Source organism: Muntiacus reevesi, chromosome 14 (genome assembly GCF_963930625.1).
Source record: "Muntiacus reevesi chromosome 14, mMunRee1.1, whole genome shotgun sequence".
In the NCBI taxonomy this organism is placed as follows: domain Eukaryota; kingdom Metazoa; phylum Chordata; class Mammalia; order Artiodactyla; family Cervidae; genus Muntiacus; species Muntiacus reevesi.
In genome coordinates, this window is record NC_089262.1 from 63,516,931 (window position 1) to 63,530,716 (window position 13,786).

Below are 13,786 nucleotides of genomic sequence, written 5' to 3' on the forward strand. Positions count from 1 at the left end.
AATATGAAAAGTGTGTTTTAGGCTCAATGAAATACAAAAGCAATTGTTGCTTTTGAACACATCCTATGGAAAGAAGATTTTGTAGATATTAATAATAACGAAATTCACTAGATATCCTGTGCCAGGCATTGCTCTAAAGTGCTTTTCATCCATGATCTCATATCGGGAGTTGGCACACTTTTCCTGTAAAGGGCCAGAAGTAAATATTTTAGGCTTTGTGAGCCAGGCAGTGTCACAGTTACTCACCCCCCACTGTAATGTGAAAGCAGCCACAGAGGACAGTACCAATGTGTATAGCTGACTTTTAATAAAACGTTACTTGTGGACAACGAAATATGAATTTCATGCAGCTTTCGTGTGTCACAAAAATATTCCTCTTCTTTTGATTTTCCTCCCAACCATTTCAAGTATAAAAACCATTCTTAGCTTGTTAAGTGTACAAAAAGGGAGCGGGCTAGATTTGGCTCAAGGGCTGCAGTTTGCTGACATGTTTCATATGATCTTTGCATCAGCCCTACAAGATAGATGCTATTATTGTCTTCATTTTATACATCAGGCAACTGAGTCTCAGAGAGGTAAAGTAACTTATCTGAGTACAAGTTGGTGAGTGGTCAAGCTGGGATTCTAACCCCGGCAATTGAACTCTGTACCTTGCTTCTAACAAGTTACCTGAAATATGGTAAATAGGGCTTATCCTAGATATGGTTGCCTTTTAATACTTTTAGCTTTCCCCCCAATTATAAAAGTTCCACGTTTGAGTTAGAACATTCAAATCATACAGAGTTTTAAGGAAGAAAATGAAAGTAACCCCACCCTCCAGAGACAAATACTTAAGGCTTTGTACACAGAGTTCTCACAGTACTGCCTAGATGTGGAATGTTCTGGACACTGTGTGACTCTGGATAGATTGCCTAACGTCTCTGGGTCCTTGTCTCCCAAATGAGGGGGCTGACTGAGGTGATGCACTCCCGTGGACCTTCCTGGTCCTGACCGTGGCGATCTGTTTTTTAAGGATTGTGCAACAGAAGCCGGTTCTGTCCTAACTGCCTGGGTGTGGAGGGTGACGTCGCCCTGCCAGCCCGGCCGCTGAGTGTCTGTGCCTACGTGTGCGCTCAGTAGTTCAGTCGTGTCCCACTCTTTGCGACCCCGTGGATTGTAGCCCATAGGCTCCTCTATCCAGGGGATTCTCCAGTCAACAATGCTGCAATGGGCATTCCCTTCTCCAGGGGATCTTCCCGGCCCAGGGATCGAACTCCAGTCTCCTGCATTGCAGGCAGATTCTTTACCATCTGAGCCACCAGCTGTGCCTGTGGCTGCCCCAAATCCCAAGCACTGAGTGACTTCAGACAGGCAACAGGGACACCAGGGCTGGAGTCCAGGGTGCTAGGCTTAGGCTCCCTCCAGGGCTGGTGCCAGAGGCCACTCTCCCCAGTGAGCAGATCTTCAGGCAAGCTGAGAGTCAGAGGCTTCAGCCAGAGCTGTGGGGATGCACTTGCAACAGGCCAGGAGGCCTCACAGACTGGGTTTCCTACAAGATGCCTGCAGCTGCTGCTGCTAAGTCACTTCAGTTGTGCCCGACTCTTCGCGATCCCATGGACTACAGCCTACCAGGTTCCTCTATCCATGGGATTTTCCAGGCAAGAGTACTGGAGTGGGTTGCCATTGCCTTCTCCAACAAGATGCTTGAGTCCCCCTCCATATCGCCATCAGACAGAACCAGGGTTTAGATCTGCATCTGATGATTACCAGCTGTGTCATCTTGGGCACATTCTCCTCTCTGAGCCGTTTCTTTGCCTGTAAGATGATAATAGTCACCTCATGGGATCACTGACTGTCATGAGATGATGATTTCTGCAATGCAGCTGGTACCGGGTGAGGCTTCATGAATGGCCATTCCTGTCCCTTTCTCTCTTAGACTTTTCAACAGTACCTCATAGGAAATTCTTCCACCATGCTACAAATTGTGGGCCTACTATGTGCCAGGCACTGTAACTAAGATAGTAGGGTGGGGAGATCAAAGATCAGAAAAACACCCTTCCCGCCCTTAAGCAACTCAGAGTAAGATAAGGATCTAAGAGATGTTTACATAATTAGAAAGTTCTGGACTAAGTCTTCCAGGACCTAGGGCAGAAGTGATGGTGGTAATGGTTTAGTTACTAAGTCTTGTGACCCCATGGACTGTGTAGCCTGCCAGGCTCCTCTGTTCATGAGATTCTCCAGGCAAGAAAACTGGAGTGGGTTGCCATTTCCATCTCCAGGGACTCTTCCAGACTCAGGGCCCAGGAAACAAACTCCTGTCTCCTGCGCTGCAGGCAGATTCTTTACCAACTGAGCTAAGACGGAAGCCCTAGGGCAGAAGTCGGAGAAACCAAAGAAGGCTTCCTGGGGATGGCACTCTGGGATTTGGAGCCCTAAAGGCACGTCGTGGCGTGGGAAGGGGGGCAGTGTGAGCAAAGGTGTGGGGGTGGGGAAGGATGAGAAACGCATCCAGGGGTCTGCCTGGAAAGCAATGAGAGAATCAGCGACAGCAGTGGGGTAGGGCCAGATGAAGGGGTGGGGCCCAGTGGTGGGATTTCCCGGGATAGAGGGAGTTATGAAGGGGACTAAGCAAAGGCCAGAGCTGCCTGCCACACAGCACAAGGGAGACGTTCAAGGGCTATGGATCCCAGAAGAGAACATGAATGGTGGGAGCCAGCACCCTCTCTTGAGAGCACCCCCTCCAGATGGGACCCACAGCAGGCCCTAGATGGATAGTACTCCTAAGAGCCAATTCTGACTCCATAATGGATCTGTTTCTTTGACTTTAACCTTTGTTTTTCATTTCTTTTGTTATTATAATCATATATAAAGACCTGCCTCAGGGAACACTGCCCCTCTGCTTGAAGAGATTAACACATTCCTCCCTGAGGTTGGCCATTCCAGATGTTTGCAGGATGAAGTCTTTACGTCCTTGGCTCCTCCCCCCCATCTGTCCTATAAAATAAGGGGCCTCCCAACCCCCTGTGTTGGGTCCTGCTGCGCTTAGTTGCTCAGCTGACTCTCTGTGACCCCATGGACTGTAGCCCACCAGGCTCTTCTCTCCATGGGGATTCTCCAGGCAAAAATACTGGAGTGGGTTGCCATCCCCTCCTCTAGGGGATCTTCCCAACCCAGGGATTGAACCCATGTCTTCTGCATTGCAAGTGAATTCTCTACTGTCTGAGCCACTAGGGAAGCCCAAGAAATACTGGAGTGGGTAGCCTATCCCTTCTCCAGGAGATCTTCCTGACCCAGGAATCAACCCAGCGTCTCCTGCATTGCAGGCGGATTCTTAACCAGCTGAGCTAGAAGACAGTTATTCTGAGACGTTAGTCTGCCATCTTGGACTGGGTAGTGCTCCCAGTTTACAAATGGGGAAACGGAGGCTCGGACATGTTAAGCTACCTGCCTGCCAATGTCAGAGCAGACAGTGAGCTGGGGCTCCTTTCTGACTAGCATCTGTGGGAACACCACTTTTTCTCCTCCAGTGACCTCAGAACAGGTCCAGAGTCAACTCTGAGGGCAGGATTTGGACAGGGATTGTAGTGTAACATCAATCCTGGCTACACAGTCTGCCCACAGCCCCTATGTCCTTACCTCCATCACAGGAAGGAGGGAGTCGGGACACAAGAGGAAAAGTCACTTTCCACTGTTCAGCTGCACATTAACGGTGCCTCCAGGTTTATCCTGGGCACATCTAGAATCAGGAAGAGCCCAGGTGGGAAAGATCAGGTTCTCTCCTCTGAGTCAAAGTCCCTTGCTGCTCGTTCACCCTCCTCTGCCTACCAAGACCACAATTCCAGTCCCTTCTGCCTCTGCAGTCACCACAGACCAGGTTATGTTGGGCCTCTCTTTGGCTCCATCTCAAACCAGAAGTAGCACCTCTATGTCCTGAACCGAGGGCCTAGGTGGCTACATCTTTACCACCAGACTCCCTAACCTGAGCCATTGTGTGTTGATTGGTCGCAAGGAGGGACCTCTTTACCAATCACTCCTACCGGCATCCTGTGGTGACCTCCCCAGGCTCTCGTGCCAAATGCTGAAACACAAAAATGGCATGATTATATAAGAAGCGCTCTTCTGGGAAGGGAAAAACCAAAAGATGTAGTGAATCATAACAAGAAGGGATGGGTAGGGCCTGTGTTCCTTATACCTATCATCTCTAACTTGGGCCTCAAATCATTCACAAAGAAGGCAGTTGTAAGACAATTGTTCAGATGTCAGTTTAGAGGCTCATTGGGGGAAGAGATTCAGCTAGGATCACCCAGAAGAAAAATGACAGCATGGGGTTCAAGCTCTGCTCTTTCTAGACAGGCTGGAGAGAAAAACCTTGCAGAGCTCAGCTGACAGCTGACTGTAGGGCCACACTGCCAGTTACCGCTCTAATATTTGTACAAAAAAAGTTTGCTTTTTAGAAAATGTGTAGGTATTAAAAACTGCTCTTGGTAAAAACACACACAAACACAAAACTTGGGACAGATCAAGTTGGTATGCTGTGAAAAGTCAATAGCTGTAACATTTCATGATTCAATGCATAAAATATGTTGAGTTCCTCAGCTGAATAAGTAGTATAAACAAATACTTCTTTTTTTTTTTTTTTAAAGATACAGGGCGGGTGTTGCCATTACCTAAGGACCTCTTTGCTGTACTCAGCCAGTGTTCACCTGAAGGCCGAAAATGCTCTTTTTAAAAAAGCACTTGGCCTTTTAGTTTTTTAGAATTTAGGCAGAAAGCCTGAGCATGTGAGGACACAGAAACTAGGCGAGGCAAATGCAGAAGTCGCCTCTGCTGATACAATCAGCAGATCAGCGACACAGGGTTGCAGTGAAATGCCCCGCTCTCCTAGAGAGGGGAAGAAACCACAGAATGTTCCTGAGTCAGCACCCCAGCCTGATGGCGCAATATTTATGTTTGTGTACCTAGCGCTTCGGTGCCACCGGGGGTGGGGAGGTCGGAGGGCTTCACTAGAGCCCACGACGGGGGTGACCGCATGGGGTCTCCCCAAACATTTGTCCAGGTCCTGTAAGTCCTCTTAAAGCGCTGTAGGATTGTATTTCGAGACCAGCTCACGTTAATGGCAAGAACCAGGGCCCCAGAGCTGGACCGGGCTCCTGTTCCCAGTTGCAGGCCCCAGCCCAGCGCTTAGTAGGCACTCAATCAGTACATATTTAGGGACTAAAGGAAAATCCCCAGGAGAAGGGCCTGGCAACCCACTCCAGTATTCTCGCCTGGGAAATCCCGTGGACAGAGGAGCCTGGTGCGCTACAGTCCATGAGGTCGCACAGAGTCTGAAAAAAACACCACAAAGAGATGAAGCCGAAGCCGCTCAGTCTTAAGTAAACGTGACCAGAAACGTGTCTGGCGGCCCCTGGGGGGCGCTGTCGATCCGCACTGGGGGGGTCGCCTCATTAAACGCCGAACGCCCGCAATCCACAACCGCACCTCGCGACCCCCACCCTCATTTCAGATCCCTGACCCGCCTCCCTAGGCTCGCAACCACGTAAGGACCACAGGACTAGGACTGACATTTTTCTGCTTAGCGTTTGGTTGGACGGCATTTTACTTGTTAAATGTACATTTTAAAGTAGCAGGAATGGGGAACAGGAATGTGTTTCCCGGAACACCTCTACCCCAACCTACCCCGGTTGTTCTCGGCTGGACAAACTCAGTTCTTCTCCGACCCTCATTTCAGTCTCCTCTCGGTCCCCTCACCCCCGGCAGTGCGATACTGGGCAAATATAATAAATCGCTTCTCCTCGGGAACCCGTGTTTCCTCGCCTGCTGGGTACGAGGAAATGAGAAAAAGGGGCGCATGTGTATGCAGTAACAAAGGAAACCCCTTTCGGCTCGGGTCGGCGTAGGAGCGGACGCGGGAAAGCAGCGCGGTGGAGGGGGAAGAGGGGAGGCGGGGGCCGGTGGCACGCAGCCTGGTCTCCCAGGCACTCGCACACGGGAGTCAGCCCTCGGCTGGCAGAGCGTCCACCCTCTCCCCTCCCCGCCGGGCCCGGAGAGCGGCGCGGACCAGATCCCCAGGGACGCGCCAGGCGCAGGCCGGACGGCCGGGCGGGGGCCAGAGCCCGAGCCCGAGCTTAGCCAGCGGACCCCACTCGGAGGCCGCTGACGTCTTCGCCTTTGGCTGCTCCGGCGCCAAACCGGGCAGGGCGGTGACGTCACCATACCAGTCACGTGACCGTCATTCAAACAAACAATCCCCTCCCCCACAGCGCGCGCGCGCCCCGCCCCGCCCCGCCCCGCCCCGCCTGCTTGCGCAGAGCCACAATATAAACGCTCTCCACCGGGTCTGACTCGCTGCGAAAGACTTCGGGGCTCTGGGCGAAACGCGAGTGCAAGGGCCGTCGGGAGAGCAACGAGGAAGCCGAGGCGGTCGAGAGTCCCACCCAACGACCCCTCGCTCGGTCCAAAGGCAGTTAGGGTTTGGCGCAAAGAAAACCGGGGTCGGGCTTTTCCTCGAAAGCCGTCGCCCTGCTGTTTGCTTCCCGGGACAAAGAACACAGGACGACTTGCACGCTGGGGGCGCTGGGGCCGGCCATGGTCATGGAAGTGGTCTCCCTGGACGCCGGAGGCCTCCGGACGCTGCTGAGGGAGCGTGCGGCGCAGTGCCTGCTGTTGGACTGTCGCTCCTTCTTCGCTTTCAACGCCGGCCACATCGCCGGCTCGGTCAACGTGCGCTTCAGCACCATCGTGCGTCGGCGGGCCAAGGGTGCCATGGGTCTGGAGCACATCGTGCCCAACGCCGAGCTGCGCGGCCGCCTGCTGGCCGGCGCCTACCACGCCGTGGTGCTGCTGGACGAGCGCAGCGCCGCGCTGGACTGCGCCAAGCGCGACGGCACCCTGGCTCTGGCCGCCGGAGCGCTCTGCCGCGAAGCGCGCGGCGCGCAAATCTTTTTGCTCAAAGGTACGCCTTCGGGGACGCTCGGGGGCGGGCCGCACGCCCTCCGCCGCCTAGTTTGGGGACCTCTGGTTCTCAGCTCCGGGGGGGCTGCTCCACCTGGAGCGCTTGGACGCCTGAGTCGCATTGTGGGAACTTGTTGGCTTTGTTTGGCTCTAGGAACAAAGACTCGCCTGGGCCTCTCCGGGCTAAACTTCCAGCCCTGGTGGATGGGGAAGTTGTATGAAGGTACCCTGTTTCGGCGGTACTAAGGGGAAAAAAATGTGTCTCTTTGTGTTCCCAGGAGGATATGAAGCTTTCTCCGCTTCCTGCCCGGAGCTGTGCAGCAAACAGTCGACCCCCATGGGGCTCAGCCTTCCCCTGAGTACTAGTGTCCCTGACAGCGCCGAATCGGGGTGCAGTTCCTGCAGCACCCCACTCTACGATCAGGTTAGTAGGGGGTTGTGCCGGAGGGGAGAAGGAACAAAGGTGGCAGAGCTGCGCTAGTGAAAATATAGAAAGTAACAGGCAGCTTTATTTATAACAGGGGACACAGGGGGGTTTTATTTATCCCATAGTTAAATGGTATGATGGAGCTGAGCCTCTAATTGTTGGCACTACAGAAATTAGCTTGTTGGCCCTGCCTAGGCAAATGGGTTTCGTCTCCTATTTATTTACACTGTTAACAACAGTGCTGTGAGGTTCACCCAGTGTTGAAACTAGCTTGTCCAGCAGGGAGGTTTTGTGGATGTGGGCGCCACCATTGACGTTGAACAAAGCTTGACCAGCGTTGGATGTTTCTGGATTTCAGGGTGGCCCAGTGGAGATCCTGCCTTTTCTGTACCTGGGCAGCGCCTATCATGCTTCCCGCAAGGACATGCTGGATGCCTTGGGCATCACTGCCTTGATCAACGTCTCTGCGAACTGTCCCAACCATTTCGAGGGTCACTACCAGTACAAGAGCATCCCCGTGGAGGACAACCACAAGGCGGACATCAGCTCCTGGTTCAATGAGGCAATTGACTTCATAGGTAAATGGAACAGATGCCTGGGTCTTTGCCACACTCCTTCTGTTTTAGCGTCTGAGATAACTCTATGGCAAGAACTTGAGCAACATAGTTTTAAGCTTTCCTCTAGACATGAAAATCAGTCTGGCACGGGCAGCGTCCCAGCAAAGTACAGGTTCGATGTCCCACTTTATAAATTAGCAAACTGAATCTCAGAAGGTTGAATTGATCTGTCCAATATCAATCTGCTTAGTGACGATGCCTTGTTTGGGTTTAAATCCCTGGCTGTTTAAATCCACTGTACCCACATTGCCTTCACAAACAGTATGTCTGTGATGACATGAGGTGATATTGACCGTCCTGGACAGGACACATGTGACATTTCTTAGACACCTGGGGTTGGTTGGGGTCATTCTCCTGGGCTCTCAAATAACCAGCTGCCCTTTGTTTTCCAGACTCCATCAAGAATGCTGGTGGAAGGGTGTTTGTGCACTGCCAGGCGGGCATTTCCCGATCGGCCACCATCTGCCTTGCTTACCTCATGAGGACTAATCGAGTCAAGCTAGATGAGGCCTTTGAGTTTGTGAAGCAGAGGAGAAGCATCATCTCCCCCAACTTCAGCTTCATGGGCCAGCTGTTGCAGTTTGAGTCCCAGGTCCTGGCCCCCCACTGCTCGGCAGAGGCGGGGAGCCCCGCCATGGCTGTGCTTGACTGCAGCGCCTCCACCACCACCGTCTTCAACTTCCCGGTTTCCATTCCGGTCCACCCCACGAACAGTGCATTGAGCTACCTTCAGAGCCCCATCACGACCTCTCCCAGCTGCTGAAAAGCCACGGGAGGTGATCTTCACAACCCACCGGGACTCCAGGCTCCTTCTGGAAAGTGGAAATGCAATAACTCCAGGGAAGGGGGCTCGTGAGGGCTGGTCCTTATTTATTTAATTTCACCCAAGTTCCACTGGGTTCCTGAGCAGTTGTAATGATGACTTCACGCCAAGATGTTTGCTGAACTCAGCACATTTCGGGACCAACATACAGTGGGTACATCAAGTCCCTCGGACAGAAAGGGGCAGAAGAGAGAGGACTCAAGTGTGAGAGCCAATTTCTTTTTGCTTGTCCCTGTTTTCTGAAGACACTTTTCATGGTTGACATACCTACCAGTATTACCATTCCCGACAACACATATACATATGAGAACATACCTTGTTTTATTTATTTTTGTGTAGGCGGTCCACCTTCACAAATGTCAGTGTCTACTCCTAGAAGAACCAAATACCTCAATTTTTGTGTTTGAGTACTGTAATATCCTGTAAATATATCCTAAGCAGGTTTCTTTTCAGCACTGATGGGAAGCACCAGTGTTGGTTTTGTTTTGTTTTTTAAGTTGCCAACAGTTGTATGTTTGCTGATTATTTATGACCTGAAATAATATATATCTTCTTCTAAGAAGACATTTTGTTACGTAAGGATGACTTTTTTATACAACAGAATAAATTATGGCATTTCTATTGAAATCTCGATGCTTTATTTCTTGGTCAGTCCCTCTGATTCCTTTCCCATCACTGAAATAGGGGAAAACAAGGTCCTTCAGGATGTGTTTTGGCATCTGATCCCATACTCCTTGGTGGCCACTCAGTCCCACGAGATGCCTGGGTTGCCAGGGTGGTAGAGAAATGTGATCAATTATTTTAAAAAAGCACTAGAACTAAGCTCTTGGTATTGAATTCTAGTGTCTGCCTATGTTTTTCCCAACGTGTCACACAGGGAATCCCAAGTGTACCCAGAGCCAAAGCTAGGAATAAGTGGCCACTTGCTTGGTTGCTTTTTTCATTTAATACCTTCCTCCAGGATAATCTTAAAAAGCCTCCCTCCCTCTGATCTCTATTAAAGAGGTAAAGAGTTTCCCAGTACATTTGCCACAAGTGTGTTTCTTCTATGTGCAAGGTGGGCTGTGCTTACCCCAGAACAGCTCAGCAAATGATAGAGACCCAGCATAGCTAATTAACACGAGTGGGGGAATTGGGCCCTATTTCTGTTTTGTCTCCTAATTTTATGACCTTTTTATTTTATCACTTGCTCTTTTTCTTTTGAAAAGATCTTGAGGGGACTTCCCTGGTGGTCCAGGGGCTAGGACTCCGTGCTCCCAATGCAGAGCGCCTGGGTTCCATCCCTGGTAAGGGGACTAGATCCCACATGCCCCAACCAAGAGTTTGTATGCCACGACTAAGAACTGGCACAGCCAAATAAATAAGTAAATATTAAAAAAAAAAAAAAAAAAAGAAAAGACTTTGATTAATTGTGAAAGGAATACCAAGCACAGTAAGCCAATACAATGCAGACAAGTCACCTGAAGCCCCACCCCAGCCTGACCCGATCCTGGGCATCTCTGCACCTGTACCCAGCATTTCTGGTAGCTGCCTCCTTCAGGTCACTTGCTGCCCTGATTTCATAATTTTGTTGAAGAAGATAGACAATTAAATCTGGCTTGCTCTAGGGCAATATTCTGGATTTTTCACTCTCTTGCCAAACAGCCTGAAACAGAAGGTGTAATTGATTACCAACCCATAGCCAAGTCTTTAATGTTGAATTAAACAACAGGTAAGCTTCTGGATTGCTGGCCTCTGCATTCCTTTGTTTCTGGATAAAGTACTGTAGGAAGCCAGAAAGCAAACAGCTTACTTTAGTTTTCCAGGGGTGCCCAGAATAGTGGTCTTGGTCCAGCCCCATTGTTCAAGGCCTTGACGCAGAATTAGTGTCCTTGACCTTTCTCCACTGGTTCACCATGTACCACTTGACTCCCAGGGCCTGAAAGATTCCTGTGTTCCCTGTTCTGAGAACTTACCCTGGGCCGGCAAGTTCATTTCCTCGGCTGGGCTTCCGATTACAAGTGTGTTCACGCCTTTCAAAACAAACCATATCCAGTTTTGTTTTGTTTTTTTTATCAAACCCTAGAAATTTACTGTTGCAAATATCTCCCTTCATGGAAACATACCAGCGACTTCAAGTCCATGGCAGATGCCACGGCTGGCATCGCTGTGGGCTTGAGCCATCACTTTCTGCTTGGCAGGCACCGGCTGAACCAGAATTAATCTCCAGTATGATCCACACAGTGGAAAAATACAGTGGCTGCCTAAGGGAGCCGTCAGTGAAAACAATTCACTCACTTATCCCAGTGCAAGCTACTTAACCTCCCTCCAGCCAGGACAGCCAGCATTGTAATAAACCCTCCTCCCTGTGTGTTCAGTCCCTGGTCTTCAGGCCCTCCAGAAAATGTCACTTTGGGCCTGAAACTGCTTTTATTAGGAAGGATGAAGTGACGTGACGTGAAGTCGCTCAGTTCATGTCCGACTCTGCGACCCCAAGGACTGTAGCCCACCAGGCTTCTCTGTCCATGGGATTTTCCAGGCAAGAATACTGGATTGTGTTGCCATTTCCTTCTCCAGGAGGTCTTCCCAACCCAGGGATTGAATCCGGGTCTCCTGCATTGTAGGCAGATGCTTCATTTACGGTCTGAGCCACCAGGGAAGTCAAGATAAAAATTACCTAAGATGAGGAGAAAGATGCTTAAGCTATTAAAATGTATCTCAGCTGGGAGACTGACATGGGGACAACTCAATCATTTAATACTGATAATGTAATAACAGCTGTCAGTTTTAGAACTGGTGCCCTGTGCCAGCCACTGTACTAACTGCTTTCCATAGGATTGAATTTAACCGTTAAAGCAAAATCCAGTTTACAGAGGCGGAAACAGGGGCTCAGAGAGGTGAAGTGACAGCCCTCTGATGGTAGCTCAAGGTCATAGAGCAAGTAAACGGCCTTGCAGAAATGGGAACATGGGTGTACAAAAAGACTATGGAAGGAAGCTCCAGTTCAGTCCAAAACACAGCTAATGGGAGTGAGGGAAAGATGAGCTTTATAGCCAACCAGGCGTCACCATGGTTTTACCCCCATGATACTGAGGTGGAAAAACCATTTATCCCTTTGGGCCTCACTTTCCTCATCTGTAAAATGAAGATAATAAAACCTATTGGACTTCACCTGGGAGGGAGAGATAGGCTCTTGAATGTAGAAGTGCCTGGCTGGTTGTGGGCCCTGGAAAAAAGTCAGATTCCTTTCCCCTCTCCTGATGACCACTAGCGGTTCTTGGGGCCCAGTTTTTCCACCCAGAAAATGACCAGTTTGCACTGGATCTAATGGGTAAGCTTCCTCCCAGCCCTCTAATTCTAGGACGTAGAATATGCATCAGTGCATACTTTATGCTTTCCTGTGGTTTCCAGGCATCCATTATTCCATTAGGAGACTACCAACCCCAGATGCTTCCACCGCATCCTCTCCTTTCTTTGGAATTTTGCAAATCGCAGCTAATTTGCTTTTAGACTTGCAGCCTCCGGCCTCCATTTCCCTCCCTCCCTCCCCTGGCTCCTGGCAGATGACATCATGGTGTGTATACCTTTAAGATTATATAAATCTGTGATCACACAGTAGCCTCCATCCCCATGGAAACGCGGAGGAGTTTCCCTTTTGTGAGCAAAGCTGTCATGTCACTTCCTGCTGCTGACAAATCAGTTTAGGAGATTAAAATAAAGGGGTGGGGGGTGGGGTGGCGGGAGGTGGCCTCTGAGAACTGCTGGCTCGGTGGTTTCTGGTTGCCGTACACAGAGGCAAACAAAGCCGAGGCCGTGTGGGGTGGCCCCGCCCAGCGCCAGCCCCGGCTCAGGTTTCCCACACCTCGCCGGGTGGATCCAGGTCACCCGGGGCTGTTTTTCTCCGCAGGTTGCATTCTGAGGAGCAGGTGGGAGGGCTGCCCACTTCTGGGGACTTTCCTGGGGCTGTGCAGGGCGAACTAGTTGGAGAAGAGCCTCGGGGTCCAGCCGAGGCTCTGCTCCCCTTTATGGGCTCAGGAGGTGTCTTCATCTTCCAAACAACGGGTGGGTAAGCACCACAGCGCACACAGCCGTGCCCGTCAGGGGAAATAGGTAGAATCACCTTCTTTTTGACTGTGGCTTTCTAGGTTAAGCAGTAGTCCATTCGTTCCTTTGTTCGTTCATTCATTTTTTTATTCATTCATTCAACAAGTATTTATTGACTCTCTACAGGCCCAGGGATGCTTTGGTGCTAAAGTTCCTGCTCTCAGGTAGCTAACAAAGGTGGCGTTGGGGTGTATAAATAAATAAGACATAAGGATGAAGGCCCTGAAGGTCGGATATTAAGAGGGGATCCTTTAGATTTTGCTGATCAGGGAGGCCTCTCTGATGGGCTGACTGGTGAACCTAAGACCTGAGTGATACAACCTATTTGAGAGGTAAGCTGGGAAGAGGATTCCAAGCCAGGAGGGCAGTAAAGACCTGAGGTTTGAGACGGATTTTTGTGGACAGTAGATAAAGCACTTGACTTGGAGTCAGCTAGACCTAAGTTCAAGACCTGCTTCTGCCACTTGTTAGTTTTGTGACTACTTACTGTGGGGAAGTTACCAAGCTCTTTAAGCCTCAGTTTCCCTATCTGTAATATGGCCAATAACCTCTGACCTTCAAAGGCATTTTAAGGCTTAAATGAAAGGTGGTCACCTCTGGGCTCATCAGAGAGGCTTAGGAAAGGCTCACTGTGCTCTGCTGACAACTAGCTCCCATTCTGGCCCCATTCTGTCACTTGCCCAGAGCAGCCTCCCCCAGGGAAATGGCAGCCCACTCCAGTATTCGTGCCTGGAGAATCCCATGGACAGAGGAGACTGGAGAGCTACTGTCTATAGGGTTGTAAAGAATCGGACATGGCTTAGCGACTAAACAACAGCAAGCCTTCTCTAGAGTGTCCTGGTGCAGGAAAATAGGCAGAAGTGAGTTGTCTTGCCCCATGTCCGGGCCCCAGGACTTATTCTA

The 13,786-nt window shown here is 50.4% G+C and overlaps 1 protein-coding gene across 1 annotated transcript; it reads left to right on the plus strand.

Moving 5' to 3' along the window:
- The first annotated feature begins 6,332 nt into the window (after window positions 1-6,332).
- On the plus strand, window positions 6,333-9,427 carry DUSP1 (dual specificity phosphatase 1). The gene is made up of 4 exons (XM_065905534.1): window positions 6,333-6,934; window positions 7,212-7,357; window positions 7,719-7,938; window positions 8,370-9,427. The coding sequence occupies exons 1-4, from the start codon at window positions 6,568-6,570 to the stop codon at window positions 8,738-8,740; spliced, it is 1,104 nt and encodes a 367-aa protein (XP_065761606.1). The 5' UTR covers window positions 6,333-6,567; the 3' UTR covers window positions 8,741-9,427.
- Window positions 9,428-13,786: the final 4,359 nt, after the last annotated feature.

Bases quoted from the DNA above. Each gene is read 5' to 3' on its own strand.
- DUSP1 (XM_065905534.1), top strand. From the start codon at position 6,568: ATGGTCATGGAAGTGGTCTCCCTGGACGCCGGAGGCCTCCGGACGCTG. The intron at 6,935-7,211 runs GTACGCCTTCGG...TTGTGTTCCCAG, and splicing joins GCAAATCTTTTTGCTCAAAG to GAGGATATGAAGCTTTCTCC. The intron at 7,358-7,718 runs GTTAGTAGGGGG...TCTGGATTTCAG, and splicing joins GCACCCCACTCTACGATCAG to GGTGGCCCAGTGGAGATCCT.